At 42.7% G+C, this 15,234-nt stretch overlaps 1 protein-coding gene across 1 annotated transcript in view; it reads right to left on the bottom strand.

Moving 5' to 3' along the window:
• The window catches only part of Pde7a (phosphodiesterase 7A), an 84,682-nt gene extending 78,798 nt beyond the window's left edge, over positions 1 to 5,884 (bottom strand). The window contains exon 1 of the mRNA XM_021196054.2: positions 5,386 to 5,884. Within this exon, the coding sequence (XP_021051713.1) occupies positions 5,386 to 5,523 (138 nt within the window). The 5' untranslated portion in view covers positions 5,524 to 5,884. The remainder of the gene's footprint in view (positions 1 to 5,385) is intronic.
• Positions 5,885 to 15,234: the final 9,350 nt, after the last annotated feature.

The following is a 15,234-nucleotide window of genomic DNA, read 5'->3' on the forward strand; positions in this document are numbered from 1 at the left end:
GTTTTATGTACACAAACAAAAGCTTGACAGAAAATGTGCAACATCTGAAGAATTCGCTGCTGATCCATCAACCTGGCTCTCGCTAAGGATCAGTAAACAATGATTTGATGTTGCGTTGCTTTGCAGTTGTTTTACTCAAACTCAACTATAATTTCATGTCTTGAGTCATACCCACATTTCAACTGACCACCACTACCTACATAGTTAGTGGCTATCACACTGACATCACACTGGAGAGTTCAGAGTACAGATCTATCTATGCAATGCACCCATTCGCCCCTTTCCCCTACATTTACTAATTTGTCTAGAAACATCTACTTAATCTTTAGTCCTTGGGCTAAAGGTCAACAGCTACCCTGGGTTACCCCAGTTTATTCCAGGATCCTAGGTGTGTCATCACACTTGGTAACTCTAGTATGGTAACCACCACAGACATTTTCCTTCCCTCAATTGGTATGAGGGTAAAATGAGAGAGAGAAAAAAAGTTAGGGCACCAAGATCAAAGTAGTTTGTTTTTTCTTTTAAATTATGAATCCTTTAAATGTTCTACAAAATTTCCTTAGAATACAAGGAGTCTTAGTGTTCTGTATTTGCAAGAGTTTATGTGGGTTTTTCCTTGTATGAAATAGTATATTTGAAAAACTCATTTTCACAGTGTTGCATTACTGCAATCCCAGAACTTCAGAAATAAAAGTAGGAGAAACGTAAGTTCAAAATCCTCAGCTATACAGTAAGTTCATCCTCGGCTATACAGTAAGCTCATCCTCGGCTATACAGTAAGCTCATCCTCGGCTATACAGTAAGCTCATCCTCAGCTATACAGTAAGTTCATCCTCAGCTATACAGTAAGTTCATCCTCGGCTATACAGTAAGCTCATCCTCAGCTATACAGCAAGCTCATCCTCAGCTATACAGTAAGTTCATCCTCGGCTATACAGTAAGTTCAAGACTAGGCTGCCTACCCAAGACCTTGTCTCAAACAACCAGAACGGGGTGGGGAGGAGGGACAACACTGCACAGAGTTGTTGTGGTATTAATCCTGGGGTTCTGAAGGCAGAGCCAGGAAGCTTACAGGTGTGAGGACAGTCTCAAGTACATGTAAGTTCGAGACTAGCTGGGACAACAAAATGAGACTATATGTAATAGCTTACATCCATATTCTGTATACTAATACTTTATTCAGTAAAACAGTATTTTGTTCAGTAAAAACACTTAAACTTTTATAATTTAAAAATTAAACCTCAAATTACTAACCTAAAGAAAATGTGTTCTGATGTGTAGTGGCTATTCCTGGTTGTCAACTTGACTATATTTGAAATGAACTACAATCCAGAATTGGAAGGCTCACCAATCTAAACCTAATCTGGAGGCTGGGAGATAGGAGTTTCTGATCTGGATCTTTGCATGGAGATCTTGAGACACAGTGGNGATTGAATCCAGAAGATTAAGACAGGGAGATCTCCGAGTNCAAGGTCATCTGGGATTAAAGGTGTGGTGGCACACACCTTTAATCTGGGCTACACCTTCTGCTGGNGACCANATAAGGACATTGGAAGAAGGGAGTCTNGCTNTCNCTCTTTNNCCTTCTTGCTGTGTGNGACTCAGCAACTGCTAGATCCTTGGACTTCCATTCACAGCTACTACTGAACCATTGTTGGGANTTGGACTGCAGACTGTAAGTCATCAATAAATTCCTTTACTATATAGAGCATATCCGTAAGTTCTGTGACTCTAGAGAACCCTGACTAATACACTATGCCTCTATCTTTTCTATTGCTATGATAAAGCACATGATCAGAGCAACTTGATTTGTAGTTCTCCATCCTGGGCGGCTGGGCCAGAGCACAGAGGCGTAAATACATGGAGGGATGCTGCTTACTGGCTTATTCTCATGGCTTGCTCAGCCTGCTTCCTAATAGTACTCAGAACCATCAGTCAAAGAGTGGCACCACCTACAGTGAGCAGGGCCCTTCCTCATTTACCATCAATCAAAAAGAGTGCACTACAGGCTGCCCACAGGTTAATCTGGCGGGGGTACTCTCTCAAAGGAGGTTCATTCCTCCCAAATAACGCTAACTTCCTCCAAATCTGACCAACATACTAGCTCAATTTTCACATTTACTGAATCATAAATATGTGAAACATCAACGGTGAAGACGGTACAAGTTATACCTTTTTTTTTGTTTCAAATATGAACTTTGTTCTGAAAGACTAATGTTTAAACTCCTCTATGCAACAGGCATTCAAAACAGCAACAAATAGGTTTCATTTATTATCCTCATTGGTCAAGTAATTCAGAATCTCATAATAGCTCTTTGAAAACTATCATATTACTGGTTTAAGACCCAATGTCAATGTCTAAAAAGTGTCGCAGAGGTTTTCACCAGGTACGCTTTACCATTTGAACAAAAACATTAACTGGCACACAGGTTCTTTTTTTTTTTTTTAACAGAATAAATCTTTCAACTTGGAAAATCTGACTCTGCAGCATTTTTTGACAAACAGTCACTGTGCTACACAATCCTCAAGTCCCCAAGCTACCCTACAGTGTCTTTAAAAATCATGCTAGCTCGTGAGAATTTGTTTCCCATCCCTCCCTTGTGGTATGTCAGCTGTCAACTAGTGCTTCTACAGGGTGAATGACCTATAGCTGCTTGTAATTCCACTTCAGATTACCTGCTCCTTAGAAAAGTTTGCTCAGCCTCGCTGGCTCTGAGATGATGGTTGCTTAGAGTCTTGTTTTAAGTTTTACTGTGGTGTGTGTGTGACTTGATACTACAGCTCACATGTGGGACTGGAGGAGAACCACGGAAGCAGTTCTACTACCTTTATATGGTGTCTGAGGACTGGACTTGGGTGGCCAGGCTTCTGTGATCTGGCCCCATGTGCTATCTGCTCAGTATTTTTCTGCATGTTGTCTGGGTCATTTTTAGTCTACAATTACATGTTTGAAACCAAATTTTGGATAATGAGCCATTACTGTACATTGATCTCCTGCTGTTTCATATTTAAAATTGATACTCAACTCAGTCTGAGGTAGTTTCATCTATTCATTCACTTAAATATTTATTAATTTCCTACTATGAGCTGCACTCTAATACTGAGGTGAAAATGAAGAACTGAAATGATAACTAGTTTTGAATATATTTTCAAATAGAAAATTTGTAAATAAAATTCTACTTAGAAACTAGAGAAAAAACTTAAATACGTTTTTTTGTTTTGATTTTTTGTTTGTTTAAGTCTCTTTAAAAAAAAAAAAAATCACAAAACCACCTAAACTTCTTCCAAATTCTGTAACCTTTAGCTTAGGAACCAAAGATTCAAGAGTATGGCAGCTTGTGAGTCAACCAAATGCTTGTTTTAAAGAGCGCTGAGTAAGATTCTAAGATTATCTACCTCGTTTTTCCCATGACATATTCCCGTCTATCCCCAAAGCCTTCAGTTCCAATACATGACTTACTACTAAGTGATGTTAGGTGATGGTAACACACCCATCTTAGCTTGAGTGAGCTGATAAGCCCTGTAACACTAAGTGATGCTCACCAAGAAAAGTTCTGTCTCAACCTAAGGAGTTCCCACACACTCTGGAAGTTGTTTAGAAGTTTTAAAAACTAGTAAAATAGGTGTAATTCTATAGGATTTATCGTTTGTTGCCACAGTCACAGTTTTAAAATTCCACTACCCATTTAATCTTAGTCTAGGGTTGGGCAAAAAAAAATGAAGCTTAGATTGGTCTTTGTGTGGTCATTAAGACACTAGGTAAAACTCTTAGGCTCAGTTTTGTTTTCATTCCCTCGATCTTCCCTCTCAGGAAGCAGGAGCATGTAACACACATTTCATAACTTTAGATAAAGTGTGCCTTTACTATTTATATGTAAGCGAAAGTGGGTATTTGTCATGTCTGCTGATCTCAGGAAGAAAACAGTATTTAGAAATGAAAAAGTTACCTCCATTAAAGACCTTTATTACTATTATTGAAAACCTTGTCCCAAGTGCTTTAATATATTTTGATATTATTCTGGAACTTTAAAACATATTAAGCAATAATAAAAAATACAGTTCACAAACTATACTTCAAAGTAACACAAGTATTATTTGAAATTCCACTTAGTATTTTACACTGAATTCTTTAGCATATTACCTTGTATCAGAAGAGTCTGACCTTAAATAAATAAGAACTCTTTGAAAGGAAACTCACAGAGAACCTCCTGCTCTATCTTACAGGCCAAAAAAAGAAAGAGAAAATAGGCAAATGACAAATAGAATTTAGTGACGATCTACTATAAGCAAAATCTCTAAAAGATGCTGTCCATTCTATCTTTAAAAATTCCTTTCTTATAATACTTTCAATATAATTGAAGGGAGAAACGGTGTGCTATAAAGGGTAAAGAAATACTAAGCAACAGAAAAAAAAAAATAAGAATACTTTATTTTACGAAATGAATATGGGACCCAGGGCAATGGCTCAGGCCTGGTACTTGGAAGTCTGAAGCAGGAAGATCTTGAGTTAAAGGCAAGACTTAACAATTTAGAAAGGCTCTGCCATAAACAAGCAAACAAACAAACGAATGGATGTATGGATGAATAAATGGCTGAGGTTCACTGATTGGAGTCTAGACCAGCAAATGTAAGCACACTTCTCCAGTACCCAATCCCCAAAGTAATCTCATAAACACAGAACCTCTGGCAGCAGGCAATGAGAGCACCAGGTTCATATGTAAACAAAGTAAAATTCTTTCTCTTTATCCTAAATCTGGCAACCAAATTTAACCCAACTAAAGAGCTGAGCCAAGGACTTCATAGAAAAAAAATTTCTTTAAATGATCAGGAGCAACTGGTGTTGGGCCATCGGAAACCAAGTCCTTTGTGAATGCTCATCAGTGGTTTCTGAACTAAAACCGCCTTTATCAAGCGAGAAAACAGATTGGAAACCATCAACTTTGCACACTAGTTCCTGACACCTAGGCCCATTCGCTACAAAGAAGCAGTCCGCAGTTCGGGTGAGGACCACAATGGGACCTCTAGGCCTATTGTTCTGAGAAGCTCAGCACCAGCGCAGCGCTGCAAGGCTCGCGAACCTGCACAGGTGTGGGGGAGGACTAGGGGGTGGGGGCGAACAGGTGTGCTCAGGGTCACAGCTAAGGGACAAGAGGCCCAACTGGTAGGAGACGCGGAGAAAGGAGGGGAGGACAAAGTCACGGCTTGGGGCTAGCAGCGGGCGTGACGGGTTAGCCGCGGCGAGGGTCGCAGAGGCCAGGGGCACCGGGTACAGCCGAGGGCGAAAGGCTCCGGGAAGGGGAGACCAGCCTACCGAGGCGGGAACAATGGCCCGAGTCCCTCCGGAAGACAAAAGCACCGAGCTGCGGGCCCCGGGGCGGCGGTTACCTGCGAGAGCTGCCGGGGATGCGGGCAGCCGAAGAGCGCGGAGCTGGAGCTGAAGCTGATGGCTCCTCGGCGGCTGAGGACGTGCTGGGGGACCGGCCTGTCCAGGGGCAGCACCGGCAGCTGGTAACATACTTCCATTGAACACGTCCGCCTTGGATCCGCGCGGCGCCCGCCAGTCCGCGGTCGCCCGCCCCTGCGCTACGAGGGGGCCGCGCCGCGCCGCGCCGCGCCGCGGGGACCCGGGGCCGAGGCGCGCGCGGGGCGGGCGGCGCTAGCGGCCGCCGACGCCTCCCGGCCCTCCGCGCGGCTGGCGGCGGGAAGGGCTGCAGCGGGCTCGGGGAGCCGGGCGGGCGGCGTTACAGGGGCACCCGCCGCCCCGGCGCGCTCCGCGGCGCGAGGGCTGGCCCGGGCCGCGAGCACGGGCGCGGAGCGGAGAGCAGCTCGGCCGTCGGAGCCCTGCCCCTCCCCTCCCCCGAGCCTCACTCCGCTCCGCCGCCGGCGCGAGCCCGGCGTAATTCACACTTTGCAGCAGCGGACCCTGCGCCAACCACGGCCGCCGCCACCGTGACGTCACGACGCCGCGCCGCATGCCCCGCGCCCCGCGCCGCCGCCGCGCCCGGGAGCCTGCCCGCCGTCGGGACGGGGCTGCTCGCGTCCGCTGCGTTCGGCGCCGCCCCGCGCCCGGCCGGCCCCTCCCGCCTCCCCGCAGCTCCCTCCCCGCAACCCGCGGCGCGTGCGCAGGAGAGTGCCGTGGGGCATCCTCGGGCGCACCGACCGGGAGTTTGTTCGGCCTACCGGATCGGCGCTGTGGGCGTCCCACAGATCCAAGGTGCCCGGAGCACCGGGCGCCCTCTCCGCGCTCCGCCCGGCGGGACACAGCGCGCGTCCCCTCTGGAATCCCGTACTAAGGCGTCGAGGGAGACCGCTGCGGCGGTGACGCCAGCAGATCTCGGGGGCTCGGAGCTCCCGCTATGTCACCGTCCGTGCCCTGCCTAGGCAAGGCTCCAGTGGCTTCCCTTGGAAAGTGAGGCCCCAGACCTTCGGGGCCTGCAGGGCAGAAAAAGACCAAAAACTCCCGAGTGAGGAGGAGGGTCTTCGGATGGAGAAAAGTGAAATTCTGCAACCAAGAAAGTGAGAAATGACGATATTGAGAAGACAAAGATAACAAAGAGACCAAAAGTTCCCCTAGCCAACCATCACCCTTCTTTGTTAGTGTTTGTTGGCTAGGATGTAGGAAGAGCTTTTCACCTGTTTTGGTAAGGTGAGGATATAATTTGCTCGTTCTTTTAACTTCCTGCCCCAAACTGCCAAAGCTTTTCTGCAGGAGCCAACTGTTTCTGATGCTTTGAGCATCAGATAACTTTTGGCATGAACAAGCTCTCCCCCTGGCAAAATAGATTTGGATCATTTCTCAGGGCATCTAGACTCCCGGTTATTTAAGATTGGCAAGGGGGCAGGCCTTTAGAAGAAGTACAGAGCTGAGCCTGGGTTTAATGATGCTATAAATTGAGTACCGAGTGTGCATGATCAGATATACGGACAAAGGTGGAAGGTGCATTCTCTTATTATTTAAACCCCGTGCCCCTGTATTTTCTACATGCCAGGCCTTCGTCACGTTTTACCATCCATTCTGTGTCGTGGAATTTGCCTTCACTAGATGATGAAGCACTAATGAGATTCTTTTAGTGCCGCAACTGATCTCACTGCTTTTGAAATCCTAATTAGTCCCTGTAGAAGATGTGTTAAGCATCTCACTTGGGATTGTACCCTGCACTGTGGGCCACTTAGTCTTCAGAAAGTCATTTATCAGCTAACTAAATTGGAGGTAGATTCATAGAAACAAACTTGCCCTACCTACGACTTGGACAGATAAATCTCAAGAACTAACCTCAAGTGATATGTATGGACATGGTGGTACAAACCTGTAATCGCTGCCTTTGGAAAGCTAGGGCAACAGGATGAAGAGTTGAGAGTTCAAGGTCAGCTCAAGTATCATAGTGAGTTCAAAACCAGGCAGACTACATAGTGAAATTCTGTCTCAAACAGCAAGAAATTTGAGTACCTCTACACAAAGTTGACACTGGTAAAATTTTGTAGGGTAAAATATACCACATTTAATAATATCTAAATATTTGGTTAATTAAATAGTAAAACTCACCACTAAATAGGCAACTAAACAGTATATTTCCAATAAGGTCTATTTCAGTGTCCTTCTTTGAGCCAAGAGCCATGGCAGGTATTTTATATACAGTATTTTTACCAACACATAAATAATTTGACCTTATTTATACAAATAAGCAGACCCTTTCCAATACTAAGTAACTTCCCTAGTAAACGCTGGTCTGACGTCAGAGCCATATGTTTTCCTCCATACCATGCAGTACATCAAGGGAAGAAATGTATGTTTTCCGTATTGTTGGGAAAGCATTAGGGTGTATCAGAGGAGCACCAGAAAGGGTGAGGAGAGATGTTAAAGAGAGATTTCAAGGGATTGGCTCAAGATTGCCAAAGCTGATGTCTACAGAGCAGATATACAGGCAGTAATGGTGGACTTTGCACTCTGGGATCTGAAACCACTAAGAGAAAACTCCCAGGGTGAAAAAGACAGGCAGGATTTCTATGCTGGAATCTTCAGAAAGAAAACCCAAATTGTCACTCTTGTACCCTTTAACAGAATAGACTAGGCCCAACCACTTTGAAGAGGGTGTTTAACATCTAGAGATTATAAATGCTGCCAACATCTTGACCTATGTTGGACCAAACAACTGGATGCTACAGCCTAACCAACATGGCACAAAATGAACCACCACAGAGAGAAACCTTAAAACTTAAGTAATGAAAGAAATCTCATTACCTAAAGCAACAAAAAATAAAGAAAAATAAAAAGAAAGTCAAGGTTCATACAAAGGATGCTTTTATACTCTTATATGCTAGTGTATTTTATACTATACTATTCTATAATGTAGTGGAATACACAAGACTTGCATGTTTAACAAGACTGTCCTCTGAATATACAGACTTATGGCACTTTAACATGATCATGGAACATAACACAGTCCAGTGTATTTTAAACAAGATGATTCTAAAACTGCCCAAAGAAGATGGTTACTTAGCACAATGGTCTTGTGAGATGAAATGACAACATATGAATATGGATCAATGAAGCAGAATCACTGAAAACGGTGCGAAAAGTATTTCCTATAGAGATGTCTTACTGTAACACAGGCTTTCTTACGGAGAAGCTGGTGTGGTAAGGTTAGGGAGGAATGATTACAGGCTTATAGAAAAGCCACAAAAAGTGGCAGCAGGGAGGGGAACTAGCAAAGAGGTTCATGAAAGCCTTCAGCGTCCATGTCTGGTAGTGAGTGTGGAGTCACTAGTCGGCTGCAAAGAAGTAAGAGGTTTGGACAAGTTGTGATCTATGAGGAAAACATTGGAACCCTTGTCTTTTCCTCACTGTTTCACCCAGTGGCCCAGAAGAAGCTGGTGCTGTTAGCCAGGAGCTAGCCCTGGACACAGAGACGCTAGAGATACTTAAGGCCTAGGCTCCTACTCCTCAACATGAGGCAGGTTGACAGAATAGGACATTTGCACAGTATCTAGGATGTTCTATAGACCTTCCACATGTAAGGACTTCATATCCACCTTTCAAATCTTGAAAGTCTTTGCTATGGGTAGCTGAAACCAGAGCCATAAAATGGAGAATGGGGGACAGGGAGAAGGCAACGTCTGGGAAATGCTGACCTAGTTAGCAAAATTGGTTATCAGTGCAGAATCACTCCAGTTCTATATGGGTCACCCTGACATCCATGATCACTTACACATTTCATACTTCTTCCTCGAATATGTAGCTTTCTCTTGTTCGACCCTAGCCAGATCATTTCCTATCCAAAAGAGATTACAAAGTCTTTGAGTTACATTCATTCCTACACGTAGCAAATGACAGAACCTCCCTAATATTCTGAAACTTAAAAACTAACATATAAGGCTACCTACCATTAACCAGTATTGGAAGAATGAGATAGAGACAAGTAGAAAATAATTGATTAAAATGTACAGACCTATGTCAAAATACTCATACCTCTTGTCCTCGTATCTGCATGCGCTAGCATTCAGATGACTGTCATTCATAACTGCCATCTCCCTCTACCATGACCATTCCATACTCAGTTTGCCTTCAGGAAATGTCTTAGCTGGTAAGGCTCCTTGCCTTATGAACTGACCAAACCTTTCCTGAGCAATCTACTCATAGGGAGTATTATAGTTTACCCACAGAGTCTGAACACTAAGTACCAAGCACAGTCCTAAAGTCTCCTGCATTTCTTCTTTGGTTGTGTAGCTATTTAGTTGGCTCAACTACTCCAGATAATATAATCATCCCCTCCTGGCCATGAGAGTTAACTAGGAGTCCAGAATGGCCAAGTGGCAGCCTCAGCTTCCAATATATCTGAACTCTTACTATAAGCCCCAGCGGGAAATTCTCTTCTAGAACATTCAGAGGGAGCAACAACTCAATTTTTGGATTTATAGTTTTCATAACAGCGAGGAATTAAACACCTGCTGTTTTGGCAACCAGGTTCTAGCCATTTGTTATAGCAGATCTGGGAAACATGCAGGAATGGTACTCAGTTCTGATTCTGGGTCAGAAAAGGGTTTAAGCTTCTAGATTCATTTCTTTGTGCCACATTTAAAATTGTCCCCTACGCGTGACAGAGGTGCTTACACATGAGCTCAGCATCTGAGGCTGCCTGTCCAAGACCAGCATGTGATCAAGCCAATCCACATTCCTACATCTGTGTGTGTCGGGGGTGGGGGGGCACTCATGAGGCCCCACTGCTAGCTCATAGTTATTGGTAGATAATGACTGCTTGAGGGAGGTGAGTCAGTTTTCTTAAGAGGTGTTGCCTCTCCTCTTAAAGGTTATTTATGCTCTGTGGCCTGGCCCTACATTCATGTGCATTTGGGCATCGCTAATCGGACTCAGGTTTGTAAAGAGAAAAAAGGGGGGTGGGAGGAAAATATGGGGATATATATATCTAGGAGAAATTGGAGGGGGGACAGTGTGTAGGGTAAAGGGGCCAAAAGATTCTCACTTGACCCCAAGACCAGGACCAAGAAACAGAGCTGAGCTTGCCTCAGAAACCCGCAAATCGTACCAATCCCAAATCCCCCCAAATCCCTATATAAACTGTGTCTTCTGCTCAGCTCCCTGCTGCTTTTCTCCAGAGTGGAGGCAGCACCCTCCTTGGTTTTTCCCTTCCAATAGATCTCCGGTTGTGCAGTGTGACTTTGTGGCATTCCTTGGCTCTTGCTTGCCAGGATACGTCTTTGTACAAGGCTGTAGCTTTTTCACCAGAGCAGAGCTTTTCCTGGGGAAACCTGTCCCTTCCAGAGCAGAGCCATAACCCTTTAGGTGGTGAAACCTTCCCCTGAAGGCCTAGCTGTAACACTTCTGTGGGAGAAGCCTTTCCCTTAAGAGCTGCAACAATTACACAGTGGGGAGTTGATTAGATCAAATCACATTGTGGACATGTATGAAATTCTCAAAGAATGAGGCAAAAAAATCTTTAAAGATATATGAAGATTTTAAAATGGGAAAGCTGTTTTGTTTTGTTGTTTAGGGCACTGCAGAAAACACATCTGCTTAATTAAAGGTTTTGGGAGACCTGACAGAAAGGGATCACAAATTTTATTCTCTAGTTATAAATATTGAAACGACTGTGTGATATTGACATTCTGTTTCTAAAAACAAGCTCCTCTTTTGCTATCTTTGGGAAATTAGTCATGGAGAGCGGAAGGCCCTTTCCTTCACTGTCCATGAATGGCCGTGTAAATGTTGGAAAGAATAAATCTTTTATACTGCACCTAAAAATTGATTACTAAGCAGTTTTTATCAACTGTTTTATTTTTAGATTATATGTACATGTGTGTGTGTGTGTGTGTGTGTGTGTGTGTGTGTGTATGTGTTCATACACATGACCAAAAGTCCCTGATGACATGGGCACTGGAAAGCAAGCCCTCTGACTTTTACACAGTTTTTAATCACAAGTATCTCTGAATTGAATGGTCATTTGTATATAAAATAATGACATTTGGGGCTCAAGAGATGTCTCAACAGGTAAAGACACTTGCTAGCAAGCCTGACAACCTAATTTCAATCCCAGGACACACATGGTGGAAGAGAGAACAACCTACTCCCACGAGTTGTCCTCCGACCTCTATATATGTACTGTGACACTTGCTCTCAAGCAGGTATGAGATTTCCTTTTAAAATTATAGCACAATTACAGCAGCAAGAGAGGGGAGATACCTTCAAGTGCCTTTTCAATCCCCAGAGTCTCTATACATTTGTATTGTCATTGATATTTACCAAATAGCCACAAGTTTTTGGATATTCTACTAGGGATCTAAAATAAGCCAGAGAGTGGTCCCTGATTGAATGAGGTCACATTTTAATGGAGGAATGTGCAAATAAGTAAGTGTGTAATAGTATAACTTGACAAGGGGTGTGACTAGGGGCTTTATTAGTCGGCTTTCTGTCACCAACACATACCTATGATAAAGAAACTTTCAAGGAGAACAATGGAAATATCTGTTTGGGTTACAGTTTTGGTGTTTTCATTCCATGGTTGTTTAGACTATTGTGCCAGTGGCAAAGGAGCACATAGGGTATGAAGCTGCTCTCCCCATTTGGGTTAGAAACTTGAAAAGGACACAGACAAACCTCCTAGGACATGTTTCAGAATGACCCCATCTGCCTCATCTCAGTGGCACCGTAGGCTGAAAACCCTCTTGGCTTTTGGAAGATACTTATCCAAACCATAACTGGTACCATGACAGAAGAAAGTATACCGGGAAGCGGGACACAGAGGGTGACACATTATCACAGACCTCTATGAATGAGGAAGTGAGTTAGACAAGACCTGAGGGTTGGGAAGAGCCCTTTCCTGAACGAGAGACCCGGTGCAGATGTAGATCCAAGATAGGGAGAGTCTAGTGTCCAGAAGCAGGCAGGCAAACTCAGACCACTGATGGTCCCTGTAGGCCTGTTGAAGGACTTGCGTTTTCTTCTGAACTATGATGGAAAGCCACTGTGATATTTACAGCTGTGCTTTGCAACAAACTGGCATTCATATCTAATTTATATATGTTTTAAAATGTCTCTGGCTACAGCTTTATAGACAGTGGTTTCGAAATGGAAATGTGAAGCAAGGAAATCATCCTAATAGTTTTAAATATCCTGAAGGAGAGATGAGAGCTAATGGTGCCTTCAAGTTTTTCAGGCTGCATTATGCCAATTTATATAGTATATATGCACAGATAAAGATCTAACCTTCCAAAAGCCATCCTCCTTTCAAGTTTAAATCATAAGATTTAGTCACAGAGTTCTTTAATGTCCAGAGTTATTCAAGTTAGAAACCTGTAAAAGTTTCTGAATAACCTGTTTATATCCATTCCAGCATCTTATTCTTAGCTTAGAAATTAAGACCATTCAAATTGATGAATAAAAATGAAATACCTCTTTTAAAATTTCAAAATATTTTATTTCTAGGGAAACAAACATAAACATTTTATAAGACCGTGAAATATGTTAGCAGAATAAAATTTATTTTTAACTGTTGAAACATACATCAAAATTGATCTTAATCACAAGGATAAGAATTTGGTTAAATGCAATTAAAGCAACTCTTACAAAATTTAGAAATCAACTAATGCAAGAATTACTAATATTCACAATTCTTAGAATAGACTTGATATACAAAATTTAGCCAACTTTATGGTAAATTTTTCACTTGAGAATAAGTGAGAATTAGTAATTCTGGTCATTGCTTTCAAAAACTGAAATGATGTTCAGTGTGAAAGCTTTTTAACAGGCAGGTATGGTACTACATGCTTACAGTCCAATACCGCGAAGGCTGAGGCAGATGATCATGAGTTTGAGGCCAACCTAGAGCTACATAGCAAGACATTTTCTCTTGTCTCAACACACAAAGGATTTAATGAATTTTCCCATAACAAATACTTTAATTTAAAAAATAGGCAAAGGAATGGGTGTGGTAGGGCATGCCTGTGATCCTAGCACTGGGGAAGCAGAGGCAACAGAATTGTGAGAGTGAGCCAGCCTGGGACAGATAGCAAGAATCCCCAAAGAAACAAGCAAGTAAGTGAACAATTACAACATAAAGGGAAGAACTAAGCAAACATTTCACGAGGGTATCACTGAGTATGTAGGAAGGTGCTGAATGCAGTTTGCAGTTAGGGTGATGCAAATGCCAACCACAAGCCCACAGCGAGGTGTCACTTCCTCTACAGTAGGGTGGTTATCAGATATTTTAAAGTCTAATTATCTATACAACAGGAAATAGCAGATGTTGATAAGGATGTGAAAATACCAGAAACCTTTGACACTGATGGAAGACATGTAAAATGGTTTTGCTGCAATGTATGACAGTTCAATGGTTTTTCAAAACATTACAGATCACATATGATGAAGTAATTCCACTCTGTAACCCCCAAAGATACAGAAACAAGCATTTAAACAGATACTCGTTTGCCATTGTTCACAATACTCAGAAAGTGGATACAATCCATATATATATATCAGCAGATGAACAAATGTAGCTAAACGTTGCCCCTATATACAATGGAATATTACTCAGCCTTAGAAAGAAATTCTGATGTGTTCTACACAATAGATGAGCCAATAGGGACATTTTGCTAAGTTAAATAAGCCACAGACACAAGGAAAAATAATTTATGATTCCATTTATATAATATAACTAAAAAAGTTCAATTCATAGAAACCAAAAGTAGGACGGAGGTTACCAGTGGTTGGGGAAAGAGAATATGTCTAGTCTATTTTCTGCTGCTATAACAAAATAATAGGGTGGGAGGTTTATAAAGATTAGAAGTTTATCTAACGCCTACTTCTGTAAGTCCAAGGACAAAGTGCCAATACACACTCAGCTTCTGATGGGGACATCATGCTGTATCACAAGACAAAGATGTAGAAGCAAGTATGTACAAAGAAGAGAGAGACACATATACCCAGAGAGGAATGAAGGCGGCCTTGCTTTATGCCAACCCTTGAGAATCAAACCAGTCCCAGTAGGACAAGTACTTCCCATGAGAAAAGCAGCAATCACTCATAAAGACATAATCACCACTCGGACGTGTTGTCACCTCTTAGTACAGTTGCTTAATAATTATCTTTCAACATGAGTTTTTCTGAGAATGACCACATCTAACCCAGGGCAGGGAGGAATGGGGAGGTAGTACCCACTGGGCACAGAGTTTCAGTTTGGAACAATATAAAAAGCACCTGAAAACAGATATTAGTTACAGTTGTCCAGCACTGCAATTGTACTGAGCACCGCTAAATTGCACATCTACGATTCATCGAAATGGTCACTTTAATCTAGGCTTCCCTCCTCCCAACAAAAGTCCTCTCACCCAGATGATGTCCTGGAAGAGTTCATTTCCTTAGCCGCTCTCTGTGGAGTGATAGAATGGTACCTGATGGGGGGCAGGTGACCATGCTTGTATGTCCACCTCAGTTGCTTTCTCAGAACATGACAATAGTTCCCCTTCACTACAGTGGCCATTATTCTGTGATATAGCTCATTCGAGCTTCTGCTTTTTCTTTTTCTTTTTCTTTTGTTTATTATTTTTCTTTTTCTGTTTTTCCAGACAACTTTGAAAATGTTTTCCATAAGATCCATAATTTTTCTTTCATTTCAAATAGTCTGAATAGGCCAAAAATAGTGAAGTTGTCTGCTGTGTTGAACTCTGCAAGTATGATTTTCCTCAATACTTTATCTCTTGTTTCTTCATTTCTGACTGGGCCTA

Source organism: Mus pahari, chromosome 4, assembly GCF_900095145.1.
Source record: "Mus pahari chromosome 4, PAHARI_EIJ_v1.1, whole genome shotgun sequence".
Classification (NCBI taxonomy): domain Eukaryota; kingdom Metazoa; phylum Chordata; class Mammalia; order Rodentia; family Muridae; genus Mus; species Mus pahari.